This window comes from Ruditapes philippinarum, unplaced genomic scaffold (assembly GCF_026571515.1).
Source record: "Ruditapes philippinarum isolate M1 unplaced genomic scaffold, ASM2657151v2 ctg145_1_1_1_1, whole genome shotgun sequence".
Lineage (NCBI taxonomy): Eukaryota > Metazoa > Mollusca > Bivalvia > Venerida > Veneridae > Ruditapes > Ruditapes philippinarum.
In genome coordinates this window covers 137,567-153,770 of record NW_026863036.1, presented here as the reverse complement: position 1 = coordinate 153,770, position 16,204 = coordinate 137,567, and the positions used below count along the sequence as shown (strand labels likewise).

At 30.3% G+C, this 16,204-nt stretch overlaps 1 protein-coding gene across 3 annotated transcripts in view; it reads right to left on the bottom strand.

Annotated features, from left to right (window-relative positions):
- Positions 1–1,055: 1,055 nt before the first annotated feature.
- LOC132720954 (receptor-type tyrosine-protein phosphatase N2-like) overlaps positions 1,056–16,204 on the bottom strand; it is a 147,727-nt gene continuing 132,578 nt past the window's right edge. For all 3 annotated transcript variants that reach the window (XM_060705200.1, XM_060705202.1, XM_060705201.1), the window contains 4 exons: positions 11,785–11,838; positions 10,758–10,822; positions 6,650–6,723; positions 1,056–5,303 (listed from right to left, as the gene is read on the bottom strand). In XM_060705200.1, the coding sequence (XP_060561183.1) occupies positions 5,232–5,303; positions 6,650–6,723; positions 10,758–10,822; positions 11,785–11,838 (265 nt within the window). In that variant the 3' untranslated portion in view covers positions 1,056–5,231. The remainder of the gene's footprint in view (positions 5,304–6,649; positions 6,724–10,757; positions 10,823–11,784; positions 11,839–16,204) is intronic.

Genomic DNA, 16,204 nt, shown 5'->3' with positions numbered 1-16,204 from the left:
CTACTGATCAAAGTGTGTTTTGTTACTTAATCTGTGTAAAACCGAGTGTAACTCGGGCAGTAATCTTCAATAAGATATCGGTATCGACTGTCAGTGAAGTGGCTAGAAGTATATCGGGCCGAGAACTTTTTGATCATACCTCGTACATCCGAGCCTGAGGCACCTTTTATCTACAAAAACTACATAAAACTTCTCAAATAATGCAGAAAATTTTCTTACTTCTTTAGAAACATGGTAGAATTTTGGTGATAGAATAGTAAATTCTGTAATATACATGAATATATAGCATTATATATTCAGTTATGTAATAGTGTGATAATTTATTTATTTGTTAAACTATACGTACTATAAATAACTTTTTTCTAAAGTTTTATTTTTGAAAATTAATTCATATATCTGTACAGGCATGCTGCTTTAACCCTTAAAATAATTGAACAACAACAACAACAAGAACACAATTCAGACTGCCCAAATATTACTTTATTGATATCTTTTGTTTTGACAAAGTTTACACATATGATGGTACTGTGAACATTATTAAATAAAACAAAATTTGAGACATTCTACAAATAATAAATTGATTTCAACCTATTTCAAGCAGCTTATTCGAAATATAAAATAAATAAAAATACCAGTATTGTTCCTTGATCTTTAATACTGTATTTTCTTTTGACCACATAAAAATTTAAAATGTTTTATTTATCACTTTAACCTTTTTTTCTTGTAAATGTTGATGACAACTTAAAGGACTTGGTTCATGCATTCTTTTCAAACATACAACAATATACATGATAATAATGTTAAGTTTAATGAGCAGCCATGAAAAAAGAGGACATTTACTCAATTTAACACTAATAATTTTGCAATATTTCACAAGTAGTTTGTCTTGGTGCCAAATTTTTGTATCTGTTGCTGTATAAGTTAGCAGTTAGAAAAAGCATAGCAAAGTGATCATGTATTTACTCACATATTAAATTGATCATCTATAAAACTGGGTCTGTTTTTAATATTAAAATGTATAAATCTATATATCAGATGCAAAAATTATTTTAAAAAAAACAACACCTCATTAACAGATACAGTTTATTTAAACATGTTTTTGTGGTTATTTAAACTTTCAAACAAAGTTCAAAGTTAATTTGAGTAAAGTATTCTTTTTAAAATGGCCAAAAAATGAATAAATGAATAAACACAAACATTAAACTAAGATTACACAGTTATATTTTTAAAGCAATAGATTTTATATGTATTTATTCTTTTAATTTTCTGTACTGCAGTAATATATAAAATAGTATGTTTACAAAGTATTTGTTGTTTTTATACATACCAATGTAAAAAAAAATATATCTGAAGATTAATAACATGTCTAAAAATTTAATAAAAGGTATATAAATTACTTGCTAGGCTAGTAATAAATTCTTAATGTGATAAACATGGTTTAAAAATTGCTACAGTATTTTTTTTAATTTCTTAAAATGTTAGATATAAAATGTAAAGGAATAGAATGGTAAGAAAAGTACAATGTAGAAAAAAGCAATATTTCATTTCTATCACTGTAAACATGTTTTGTCATCTAGAAGGAAGCATGAGAAAGTCACACACAAACTCCTAAATATTGAGATATAAAAAATTAAAGTTACCAGTAGAGCCATTAAATTTCTAGTAATGATTCTAATTAATTACCTACATTTATATCAAAGAAATACATATATAAAGCCTATAATATCATAGTGTATATAATATATATGTAAATATAAATGATAAACTATCAGAGATAAAACTTAACAAGAAATATAACAACTGGATGTAACAAAAAAATAGGTTGGAAACCACCAAAACAGTAAGGTAGGAAACCACCAAATATGGAAATTACATTTGGTATTCAAAGGGAGAAAACCATTATTAGGAAAAAATGTATCAGTTACTTCCCTTGTGCATCAGACACATTTTAATATATTTCAAAAATTCATTTAACTAGTGTTTAAACTTTATCAAAAATGGGTTAAATGCATAAATCATTTATGATATTGCACTTATTCAATACACTATACTAATACTCAATATGTAGGTGGGACACACACGGTGGGATTTTCTAAATACATGGAACAGAAACTAATGGAGAACAAATATGAATTGCAAATTGATTTTATAATAAATGTAGTTGACGGTTAGACATTTCTTTATGTTGTCAGTATTTATCCTGTGCATTTAGGCAATCTGCTAACAAAGACCACCTTGACTTAAAACACCAGGTACTAGTATTTCCCATCATTAAATTTTACTCTGTGAATAAAGACAACCTCCATACACATATTTCTTTTCATGGTGTCACCTATTTGGTCTTTCTTGGTAATAACTAAATGTTTAATTTATATTTGAAAAGGTTACTGAGCATCTGCCATAAGAGATTATTGAAAGAAGTAGGGAAAATAAAAGAATCATGAACAAAGATTTAATGTAAACCAACACGACTACAACAACAACAATCTTATAACATCCAAAATGATTTCATTCTAACAAGTCAATAGAGACATAAAATTATTGTGACAAAAACAAATTTTTAAACCAAGACCAGTTTATAGTGACTTGTTAACTGAAACCCAGATTTATTGAGACTATTTAACAGACTGATGTTTATTGTTACCAGTTTACTCAGACAAGTTATTTGTGACTATTTACCTGAGATCACATTGTTGTGACATGTTAACTGAGACCAGCTAATTGTGACAATTTAACCAGCTTATTGTGACAAGTAAACTGAAAAAGCCTGTTGTGACTAGTTAACTGTGACCAGCTTATTGTGACAAGTTAACCAGCTTTTTGTGACAAGTTAACCAGCTTTTTGTGACAAGTTAACCAGCTTATTGTGACAAGTTAACCAGCTTTTTGTGACAATTTAACTGTGCCCATCTTATTGTGACAAGTTAACTGAGACCGCCTTATTGTGACAAGTTTATATAGAGCACCTTATTGTGAAAAAGTTTATATAGAGCATCTTATTGTGAAAAAGTTTATCAGCTTATAATGACTAGTTAACAGAGACCACCTTATCGAGACAGAACCAGCTTATTGTTATTTGTATGCAAATATTTGATTTCATTTATTGTCAGGCAAATGTTCAGTAAAATGTAAAAAATAATGTTAAATAAGATGTTTTTTTTTTAAAATGAACTCATGTAGATGACAAGCTAAAGATTTAAAGTTTATGAACATTATAAAATGATCACTTATCTAACTGATTCTTAGCATTATGTGATTGGTTACATAGAAATTGTTATACAGGGCAGTTTAGGCCAGTGAGACAGAAAATATGAGTTACTGAAAGTACTATTTCCTCTTTAACAATTTACTTGTCACAATTCACTCACTTACATAATTATAAACAGAACAAGTTTTATTAACTTTTTGGCAAATTATGTGCAGAGTTTTGTAAAAAATGTCATTCAAGACTGGAATAAAAGTCACAATTTTGTTCAAAGTTCACTCCTTTGCATTATTTTAAGGACTTTGAATAGAGTTTGTTCCCTTGTTTTACTTTAAGGACTTTTTACAGAGTTCATTCTCTAGTATGATTTTTATGGATTTTGTAGGAATGTAGACACTTTAAAAGGAATGTTTTCTTAAATAAAATAGAAAAAAACTAATCAAAGTCAATAAACAACTATGCCTTAAAATACAATGAATTGAAAAAAGCTTAGTATAGGTTTCAAACAAAACAGCATTAACATTATAATCAGTTAATAAATATAATAAATATATTGTAATCCCTAAAAAAATTACATAATGTAAAAATCATTTGCAAGTCGCGTTTATAATTTGTGAAAAAATAATTTTCCTGAATGATATTTTTGGTCTTAATTAAGATCTTTCAAAAACAATCAATTAATACCCTTATCTTAGGGCAATTCCTATTCAAGAGATTTCACAAACTCATTTTTCATTAAAGAGTTATTTCTTTGAATAAGAACATTAGAAACATAAATAAAACACAAATTAGTTCATTTCTGTTAAATATCTTTTTTATTAGATATCACAATCATTTTGAAATGATATAACAAGAGACATTGTATATTGCACAATAAACCACTAGAATTAACCTTCTCTATCATCATTACATGATAAAAGAGCTATTTTGAAACAAAAACCAATGGGAAAAAGAAGGCAACAGCTTTTGGGGTAACAAGTTGTCACAACAACTTTTCAATTTTTAAGAGGAATTTAACAGTTCTTTGTTAAAGTAAAAATTTCACAATATTACTGCGGTAAATTCTCATTTCAAAATATACAAAATATGTTAAAATGTATTCTCAAATTATTTATAATCAAAGGAATATTTTCGTAACAAAAAAACCCATAGAAATTTGATTAAATTCATTCATTTTACAAACTGCACCTCATATAATCTACAAAACAATGGAATAAAATACATTTTCAATAGTTTAACAGTCTTTGGTTACATACCTTAACAATCAGAAAAAACTTTTCCTAAAATTAAAACAACAAACTTATTCTAAATCTATGAGTTAAGATCAGACTCTTAAGACAGAGTTTGCAATGTGTAAAATTTAAAATTGTGCTAAAAATAACAACCAATCAGATACATGAATTTTTCCTAAAAATAACAACCAATCAGATATTTAAATTGCATTAAGAAAGCAACCAATCAGATATTGATAATTTTTAGCCAGAGACTAGTTTAGCTTTTGTATATGATTAATCATTATTTTTTATCGCAAACTAGACCATAATAAATTAATGTCAGATCCTTATGCAAGATATGATTTATATTACTTAAGAAACATAAAAGGAAAATACAATCTTATACTATTAAACTCTCTGTCTTTTCTCTAAGCGCATATTGTTATGTAACAATGTTAATGAATACAACAGCTGTCATACTTTATTCTACCAAAACACAATCATTGAACAAACTTTTTAATGAATCATTCTTTTAAAGAGCCAGGAGGTTTGTTCTTATCTGTATAAAATTATAGTCATTTTAATTAATTTTTTTTGAAGAAAAAAATATGGGAACATTTATTCACTAGCACAACAAAAATGATAATTTATGTTGCTCTTAAAATAGACATCAAGTAATATTGAACAATTTTAATTCACAAAATACAATTAACAAGAAAAAAGTCCATAAGTAGTTCTTTATTCCATTATTCAGTGTGTTGATTCTATTTATAGAATCAGGTCATGTGACTGACTCTGAAAAGTCATGTGACCTACTGTGGGAGGGCCTTCAGAATGGCATGAACCTCTTCTGCAACGGCGGCCAGAGCAAACTGAAACTGCTCCTGCAAGATAGAAACAAACAATGTATACAAATGTGTAAACAAAGAATAAAATGCCAGGAAAAATGATAATAATGGTTCATCTATACTGACTGATAAATTAAAAAGGCATTTTAACAAAAAAAAACCCCAAAGAAAATGAAACAACAGTAACTAATACAAGATAATATACCTGGCTAATACTAACAAAATTCAAATATTTTTGAAAAGCCAATCCATTTTATAAAGAAAACCTCAGCCACTATCATGTTTCAAGGAAGGAATTTCAATCATCTTTTTGCCATAGGAAAAAAAAGCAACCAAATAAGATTTTCTTCATTATAAAAAGAAACATATTTTTTCTTCTATAGAGAAAAAAAGCAACAAATAAAACAACATTTCAATTGGCGACAAGTTCAACAAACAGAAATTCAACATAATTTTCAACAGAGAAGAAAAAAAACTTGAACATTCGCAGTGCATGTGATGTGCTAATGTTCTGCACATCTTTGCAACAGGCTTAACATGTCATTAACACTTAAAATGTGCACTTTCAAAAATGTCTCTGAGGGAAAATTCTGTTTAAACAAATGACACACTGAGCTCCTAGAAATAGCAGAAATTACATTGATTCCAAGACCTCCAAATTATCCATGCTGCAAAATTTACAAAATTTGCTGTAAAATTACTCTAATTTTCCCCACTAATTAAGCCCACTTTTTGTCACTGAAATCTCACTCATTTGACTATTACCAGTCTACAAAACTCCCATAATGCAACCTTAAGCAACTAGATAGAAAATATAAAAAATTCCTTCAGCTAAAATTGAAGTCAGCTAATTTTAAAGGAAAGTTTAATTTTCCACAGAAGATTATATTACTGCATTTCAAAATAAAATTGAAAAAAAATTCATCTAAACACAGAGTACTCCCATATCACATATTTTTACATGTTATACTAATGCTGAATAATCAAAACTGACAAAAAAAACAACATGTTTTAATTAAAGAATACGAAAAAATAAAGGGAGGGGGTACAATTTAACAGCTGTCTATAAAAAAAATCAGCTCATTATAGCCTAAGCAAAATAAGGGAGTAAAATACAACAGCTGCACTTTTAAAACTGGTTTTGGAATATAACCATAACAGTTGATCTCTAACTCAAATTTTTACCATTCACAAATACCTTCAGCAAAATTTTTACTGTAATGAATGAAGAAAAATTAAATTTTGAATTTGAAAATAATTTTCATGTAATAAATAAATAAAGAAAAAGGCCTTTAATAGTTATTGAAAAAAATTCTTCTATCTTAAAACACAGAGGAGGCTGTGGGTGGGGTAGGTTGCAATGATGCATAGATGTGACATACCTTAGTTTTGACCATACTGATTCTCTGATCCCGAATATGCTCCAGGGTGGCAGCTATATCAATCTCCTTAGCTCCTGTAAATATAATTGTGAACATTTATATTTTAAATTCTTTAGAAAAATATTCTAAACATTTCAATTACCTACTTGAACCAAAAGTTATTGACCTTTGACACTAATATAGAACCAACCTAACCTGCAGTTTCATGCAGTCTAATCAGACATTACATTTGGCTGTAAAATTCTCTACAAGTATTTATTTAGCAGGTCTATTTTACAAATTTTGCAGGTTAATAAATGGTTAAATCACATTTAACTTAAGTCATCTTCTTAGACTCACAAGTTATACAGGCTTTTTAACAGAATGGTAGAATAAACTAGAACTAGAAATATGTTGTAACACCAATAATGAGTTTATACTGGATATCTAAGGTAATAAAATTATCCATTTGTTCTTTACCAATATTAGTTAAACCATAACTGTCAAAAAAAAACATCTTCATTGAAAAATTCTTAAGTCTTTTTTCAAAAGTAAAGGGGCATAACTCTGTCAAAAATCATCGAGCTCTGACCAAATTTGAACTTGACCTGAATATCTCTTTAACATATCCATATGCCAAACTTGAGTTGAATGTGTACAGCAGTTGGGAAGATAATGAACTGAAACTGACGATGACAGAATGACGAAACAGGGTAACACTATTATGCTCTGGCCACTTTATGGCAGGGGCATAAAAATTAGAAATAAATTCTATGAGAAAACTAGAAATAGTAGCAAGTTTCTAGCATTAAATTTGGAGGTGTATACAACATGTAACACCATAACACAAAAACTATTTGAGCCGCGCCATGACAAAACCAACATAGTGGGTTTGCGACCAGCATGGATCCAGACCAGCCTGCACATCTGTGCAGTCTGATCAGGATCCATGCTGTTCGCTTACCAACTCTATTACAAGTAGAGAAACTGATAGCGAACAGCATGGATCCTGATCAGACTGCACGGATGCGCAGGCTGGTCTGGATCCATGCTGGTCGCAAACCCACTATGTTGGTTTTGTCGTGACGTGGCTCATTTGTAGATTTTAATTACCTGATTTTAATTTTTAGCAAAAACACACACACACAAACACCATAAGATTTTATGTTAATATGAAAATATCATCATAGGCACAAAAGTAAGAAAGACAAATTAAAATATCAGAATTTAAGAGAAAAAAACTGTATACATCTGCTTTTTCAAAGAAAATCCTATTCCTATAAACTCAAACTGACAGAAAAACTGTTATTAGCAAAAACTATCATAGAATTGAAGGGAAAGGGGGGGATAAAGAAATAAATTTCTCATATGGTGTTAACTTAAATATTACACGTTGCCACGGTAACCAGAGATTTTTTCCTATTTAATATTAAATGTCTTGTAGAGGCCAGGTATGAAATCAGCACGTGGGTGTTCTCTGTAAACTGTGATATAAAACTTTGTATTCTAATGTAATACTATACATTGTCACAAGAAGATCATTTTCTATGAGACATGTTCTAAATTGAATTCATCTTCTCATACGTACGCATGTTATACAAATATGTCATTGAACTTGTTTGGTATGCAACTTTAATTTTATAACTTGAGTACAATAACAGTAACTATTCATCATTTACCAACTGAATTTGTGTAATGAACTTCCTCTGTTTTAAATGTTTTGTGTGGCAGCGTAGCCAAACTGTTAACACATCGGACTAGTAATTTAAAGATTGCTGTATGCATTGGTTCAAACCCCGTCAGGAGCAAGCTGTTGTTCCGTAGGCAAGAACCTTAACACTCATTGCTTAGTACTGGTTGGTTCCAGGAACGATTTCTAGAGTGTTTCAATAAGCTTTTATTTTCCTACACAATCAAACTAAAATAAATTTGAATACATTAAACCTGGCACTGTCCATTATTTATTTTCAGGTATTTCAAAATTGAATTATGAAGCCCACCTTTAAAGAGTTTGTTCAGAATGCCCGTACATGGATGAAAGTTGAAAATCAGAAAAAGATATTTTAATTTTGAATGTAACGTTTCTTCAATATAATGTAATCCTGTGACCATTAAATGGCTTTGGCAGGTAGAGCTCATCAAAGTGCAAGCTGATATGATGTTTGAAAGCTGAAGGTGAAAGGTCATCTTTCCTATGATCTTGTTTAACGTTTTGTGACAAGCAGACATACTGACCAAAAGCAATAATGCCCTCTAGATTAATAATATCTGTCATATTTTGCGGTTCGGATCGGAATATCCGTCCAGAGGTGACCCGCCCATTGGGCGGTAACGAGGCTTGCCGAGTTACCGCCCATGGGCGGGTGACCGAGGGACGGATATTCCGATCCGAACCGCAAACATATGTCAGATATTTTTTCTTGCATATTCTACCATATTCCATTATATTTTAAATTCTTTATCTTTATTTTCAATGAAAATTTATATCATTACAACCGTAACTACTTTCATTCAACAGCGTATGAATTACAAAATTATTCATAACGGTAAAATGACGTCAACTTTATCGTGCCATTGTACAGCACGCGACTCATCTGGAACCCCCCATGCCAGATGACATTTCCGGCATGGGTAAAACTAACGGAAACGCCAGTCTGATATGCAAGAATTATTGATCTGAGGATGTAAAAATAGCCCTATTATTTCTAATGAGCTTCAAGACAGTTTATTAGTCTTCTTTTTATGTTATTTATTTATTTTTAGAAATGATTTCCCTGTTGTAACATGGACATTAATTTTCTTATAGAAAGACATATATGTATATAGAGGTATAATTACATTAATTGTCATTTAATTCAGACACAATACATTAAAAAAAGTCTGAGAGAGTGTTATTCAGCGAGCATATGGCATCAACTTTACAACTTTCTGTGACGGATATAATGTACTGGTAAGTTTTTAAACAATGACAAGAAATTAAGACTTTTTTCTCATTAGATCTTATGGATCCAGAAAACACAGAAAAACATGTGGCGGGAGATCATGAGATGAGGTCCTTAATCAGGGGATTTTGTCAATGTAATACCAATATTGTAAATTTGCCCCCATCATGTGATACATGGCATGTATGCTGTATGTACTAGAAAATAAGATATAATGGTTATATAACATGAAAAACAAGCAGCACCTTGTGATAACTATAAATAGAAATATAATTACATACGGAAGACTTTCGATTAGAGGGAAAAAAAATTGTGAATAAAGTAACTTGATACGACCCTAACATAAGATTATGCTTGTGAACACACTAGCAGACGTCTCTCATTAATTATAAATGACAAATTATCAATGTAATACCACTATTGTCATTTTTCTAAATAAGTTTAAATAGAAAGGCAGACATGCACGTCCCCGAGGATTACTTTCGAAATATTAAAATCCGAGAGAATAGCATAGATCAATTTGCTTCAATTTCTAGAAACAATGCAGCTTAGTATATCTGTCAAATATTATTGTAGTATTAAACGGGACTATTTTCCGAGCTTAAATAAAGGAAAAGGATGAAACACACTTTTTTGCTACTTCATAAGGAGCTTACAACTTTTCTGACTTTGTTCACAAACAAATTTATAAAAATTTATAGTGCATTTAATGAAAGAACATTGCTGAGGAAATTATATTTTATAGTTCATGTGCATCCATGTTTGTACATGTAATTGGTAAACATTTAAAAATTAAAAAAAGACAGAATCTTCATTCTTTTTCTAAAATTTTGTCTTTAAGTTATAGGTGCTTGTTTACAAACCAGAATTTGTATGCCTTGGCGTTTTTAGTTTCTGATTTTCAAACTGAACCTTTCTTTACAGACAAGTTTAAGTCTTTATCCATAAAAACCCTTTCCCTAAAAAGATTTTTTTTTCTTGGTGAAATTCAAATCACTACAACACTGTTAAGATCATATGGCTACATTCCACTGTTTACTGATGGAGGATTATTTAAGATGTATCTCTATGCATATTTCTGGACATAAATTAGTCAGCCCCTGAGTAAAAGCACTGACCATCCTGTATACTAGACCAAAACTTATGACCAACTATATCTAACAGTTTACCACAAGTAGAGTACAAACCTTTTGCCATTCTGTTAAGAACCATGTCGACAAGACAGTAAGTCCCTGTGCGACCACACCCATCACTGAAAGTAATAAATAATACATTTTAGAAATACAAGGGAGTATGGGATATTTTCTTTGTGGTATTTAAAGGCAGTTTATACAGAATACATGTACAACACTAACACTTTAACTATATGCTTCTCCTATTCAGGAGTGGCGTGTCCATCATTAGCAAGAAATCAAGCGGAAAGCTTTGTAAAAGGGTTCTAATTTTGGCATGTTTGAACAAAAATAATGACACTTTGCATTACATGACTACAGACTCAAGAATTGGTGATGACCATGTGTGGTTGACATTTAATTACAATTCATCACTGCTGAAGACAAAACACTGGTAGTCTGAATGAAGAACATGACAAATTTAGTCATAGATTTTCAGCAGGTTATATGACCCAGTAATATAAATGGTTATAATTATAGCAAACAACCATAAATGTACAGCTACTTTACCCATGTATATGCTACACAACTGCATTCTTACATTAAAATAAAAGTTAATTTAAACATTTTCAGCAGCCATGTATAACAATAATATGTTATCCTCCTCTTGTCTTTTTATTTAACAATCATAGTGGAATATAAAACGAAAATTTAAATTTTAATATTGCTTTATCCTGTCACACTAATATCTTATATGTTAATTGTTTATCTATCAATCTGGACAAAAATATTCATTACTTTTAGGAAAAATTTCATTGTACATGTATAGTCAGTACTTGGATAGAGAGTGGCGACCATGATCAGTTGGCACCAGTCAGCCAATAGGCAAAGGGTTAATATAGATAATGGACATGTGGTTCTTTGACTTAAGAAGATTTCATTATCATTTTACAATTGCGAAGCCAACACTTAAGAATACAGCCTGTAAAACTTCACAAACATGTATGCTGGCCCGAGTTGCTCTATACTAGTTACAATAGCCTACCCTTAAATGTTCCAGTCTGGCATTTAAACAACAAACATATAACAATATATATCATACCTGCAGTGTACAACGATTGGGCAGGAGCGCCCCCTGTAAGACTTGTTCACCTTTCTGAAATAAGAGAGAAAAATACTATAAATAATATTAGTCAATTGAGGGAGGACTTCAGCGTACCCGTTTTTATACTCTGACTAATGCTGCATCAGATGAAAGAAATTGGCTTATAAAGTTTTGGCAGCCAGCATGTGTGAAGGCAAGCAAGTTAAAAAATATCATCACCATAAATGGCTTAACTTATCAAACATTTTCCTGCTTTATAACAATATCTATCAATAGGATGCTACAAGCATCTTTAAATCCTTGGACTATTGCAGGAAATTTGGATTCTGCCAATTTCTAGGTTACGAGTACAAGGTAAATCTCAAATTGAAGTAAAATATTCCTATAAAAAGATTGATGTAGAGGGAAACAACAGGTTTTAATCTTGTTATATCAGATATAAGAACACATCATAAAACATACTAAATTTTATGACAAAATACAGAAAAAATATCAAAATTTCTTCCAGTCAGACAATTATTATACCTTTTAACCACTTTATAATCTTATTAAAATCATAAACACACCAGCAAATTTTTTGTCATATATTGTAGATCCATTAATCTGGTAAAATATACAATCATATATAGGCCGTATTTTCTAACAAAAACTATACGGCCCTAAAAAAAACTTCTGGAATTTGCAAATTATATATAAAGACGTGACAGACAGTTCTCTTGAAATTTACAAATTATATATCATGTTTCGAATTTACATCGCCTATTCCATCTTATAGATAAAAAAGAAAACAAAATTATAGGTGTAATCAAATACTATATCACACTCTAAGTATAGTATCAAGATCTTAAAATGATCATAAAATCGACTCCGTCAACGTGGTGGTGCAAACACACTCTGTATATATTTAAAGGAAACAATCCCCCTCTATTCCGATTAACATACACATGGTAAATTTTCTATTTCCGTACAATGTAAATGAAGATGGAATAAAATAAGAGAAGTAAGACACAAGCCTATATAAAGTTCAGGATTTTTTCTTGTATTTTTTAACTTAATCAACATTAAATGTTTACAGTTTGTCACTGATTATTTTATTTTCACTGAAATATTTCCAGTGTTTATATAAGGTGTTATCAATGTAAGTTTAGTTGGCCTCCTTGACAGTTTACTGACTTGATAGAGTTGCCTCCCTTTATCAAGTCAGACGAAAATACTTAAAATAAGTGTTGCTTGTCTCATCAAATATTCATAATAAAGTTATATATCAAGGGAGAGTAATATTACAGTATATATACCGTAGACAAGAAAGATGTTGCTTGAAAAAGAACCAGGAAGTCATTAACACAAGTCAGGCTGCTAATTAATTCCAGAGTTAATAACACAATTTCAAATTAAAGAAAATATATTTATCATACAAATGTAGCAAGAGATTAAAGTTTTTATTTTGCTTATTTATTTACTGCTGCTTTTGTATGTTTCAATATATGTACTACAACATGATTTATGTAGAAGTATGAAAACTAAAAGAAGCATGCATATACATATGTATTTTGCTGTACAAGAAATTTTTCTGAAAAAGAAGTTTTTAAGAGCATGCTTTGCAAAGATGAAAAAACAACACAAATTCTTTTGTCAATGAATTGTCTTATTATTGAAGACACTAAAAGTACAAAATGTTTCAATTTACTAATGTTTGTAAATCTACGCTAAATGACCAATTCATTTGATGTTGTCCACGTCCCCAACAAACATCCTACACATCAACATTTTCAGTTTAACCTTCTTTCTATCCTGCGGACACAAGCCTTTTAAAGCATATTTCAGTGAAGTGATCAGTTGTCTTCATTTTTCACCATCCTCTGTAACCCAGACTACAGGTATTTATCATCATCTATAAAAGTTAATGTAGTATAAAGGAAATGTGTCGCTTTGTTTCCAACCAAGCTTTTTTCTTGATGCCCTTAACAAAATCATCAACTTCACATCCAGTTATAGTTGTCAGGTTTCCTGTTTCCATGGTGATAATTTCAGCCTCCATCTCATTTTTATCTTCTCCACTTAATAAGGGCAGCTATCATTAAGGGTCATTTAATAATCCCTTAGCCGCTGTAAAACCAGGTTTCATTGTTACAGAAAACTGAAAGTCAAATTTCATAATATTTCCATGATATTTCCTATGACCAGTCTATCCTATTTTCCAAGATAACCCAGGATGTTATATCAATTAAATAATTTTTAATGAACTAATTGTCTTTGATATTTTGCTCATTATGTTTTTTTTTCTCCATTTTTTTAAACTCCTTTAAGAGATATTTATGGCAAAATTTCCACAAAAGTCTTGAAAATTCCATGATATTTGTATGACAAATTTTTGTGTTCTGAATTTCCATGACATTTCCATGACATTATAGACTACTTTTCCATGATATTTCCATGTCTGTGCAAACTCTGTAAAAACATTTTGTAAGCAATGATTTAATATGGTCTCTATTTTCCATGTCCTTGTTTATTGTGCGCCTTGATGACCAAGTCGGTGAAATTTGTGAGTGTGAACTCATGCTAATTGTTTGTTTTTTTATGCTACACATGCCATGAACATTAATGCAATTCACAAGTTGATCTGTGAATACAAATCATAAGTGAAGAATTTCATTAGTGAAGAATGTTACTGGTTTAGTTGTGAAAACCTACCCACCGGATCACTTTTGTGACTATGCAATTTGGTTTATGCACAATTGCTAAACCACAAAAGCTCCCCCATAGGTAATCAAAGCAGGATGCAGGGGCAACAACTCATCTTGTGCTTGCTGACTGTTTTTGATAAAATATTTTTCACTTCAAAGGGTAGCAATCCAAATTATCTTCAAACAAGGTTATGCACCAAAGGGAGATAATCCAAACTAATTGTTAAACAAAGATTTAAGTACAGAAAAGACGAAAACATCCAAAAACTGTAAAATGCTTTTCCTTTTCAAAATACCAAGAAGAAATCATGCATGGATTATTTGCAGTTGACCAAATCCCTGCCAATTCATTGCTTTGAGAATTTGACAGATCACGAATTTTCAACAAAACAACAAATAAAATATTGAGATGTAAAAAAACACCAAAAACAACACCGAAATTGATAAAAACATGCATGCACATTTGCTTTGGATAAAACATGTGGGGAGAAAAAAGGAAATGGCTTGTTCAGAAGATTGCTGAAATTGATTGCACTGAATTTTAAAACAGACCAAAGTAAAAATCCTTTCATAAAATAAGAAGGGGAGATTTAAGGATTAAGTTTAAAGGGGAGATAACAAAAAAGGAAGTTACAACAACAACAAGCACAAGATAGTTTGCAGGAATTACTTTTTACATCACATAAAAATAATTTTTTATACAAAATATCTTTCTTTTATTTCATTTTTTTTTTTAACAAATGCCCCCTCCCACCAAAAAATTGCCAAAATAAACTCATTTTGATTGATTGAGGAACGTGGTGGGTTTTTTGCTTTTTCTGAATGGCTTGGAAAGTTAAAGTTGCCAGTATAAAACTGGTCAGACTATATAAAGCTATACAGCCTAGCCAAGCTCAATACAGGTGGGCATCGGCACAAAATCAGTTTGGCTGTTACCACTCAAAGAATAAATATTTTAATACTTTTGACTAAACGATAAAGATATATAGCTAAGAATGATAAATTTAAACTTGCTTTTCAGACCTTGCAATTTTATTATTATTAGTATTGATAGTAAACGAATATATCTAAAGAAGTAAAAAATTCCATGTTTACAAATTAGTTCCATAAATATCACTGTTACATGACATTACTTCTGACAGCATGTACAAAACAAAATTTCACAATATACAAAGCTGATAAATAACATGAAGCATTTTATATATTAGCATACACCATTAAAATATAAGTACCCTTCTTCTCAACCTGTTTCATCCAACCAATTTTATGTAATGGACTTGTCCTTTTTTCTAATTTGGAACAGTCCATAGTAAATGTGAGGTCGGTATTGATATATAGAAGGAATTTATAGCCATATCAGACTGCTCGCTTGACTGCTGGTACATTCAATTAGCATTTGACTGTGATAGCATTTTTGCCAAAAAGGCCTTTTTGTTGCAATAACCTTTTTGCTGCAATGCCAAAAAGGCCTCTTTATTGCAATAACCTTTTTGCTGCAATAGCCATTACACTGCAATAAATTTTACCATACAATAACCTTTTTGCAAAATTAGCCTGTTCACTGCAATAGCCTTTACCATGCATCTTTTGCTGCAATTACATTTACACTGAATAACATTTTTGCTGCAATAACATTTTTGCTTCAATAATCTTTATATTTTGAGCTGATTTGTTCTGCAACTGTCAAATGCTAATTTCATTGATATCAAGGTCAAATAAGGTACTATAAAAAG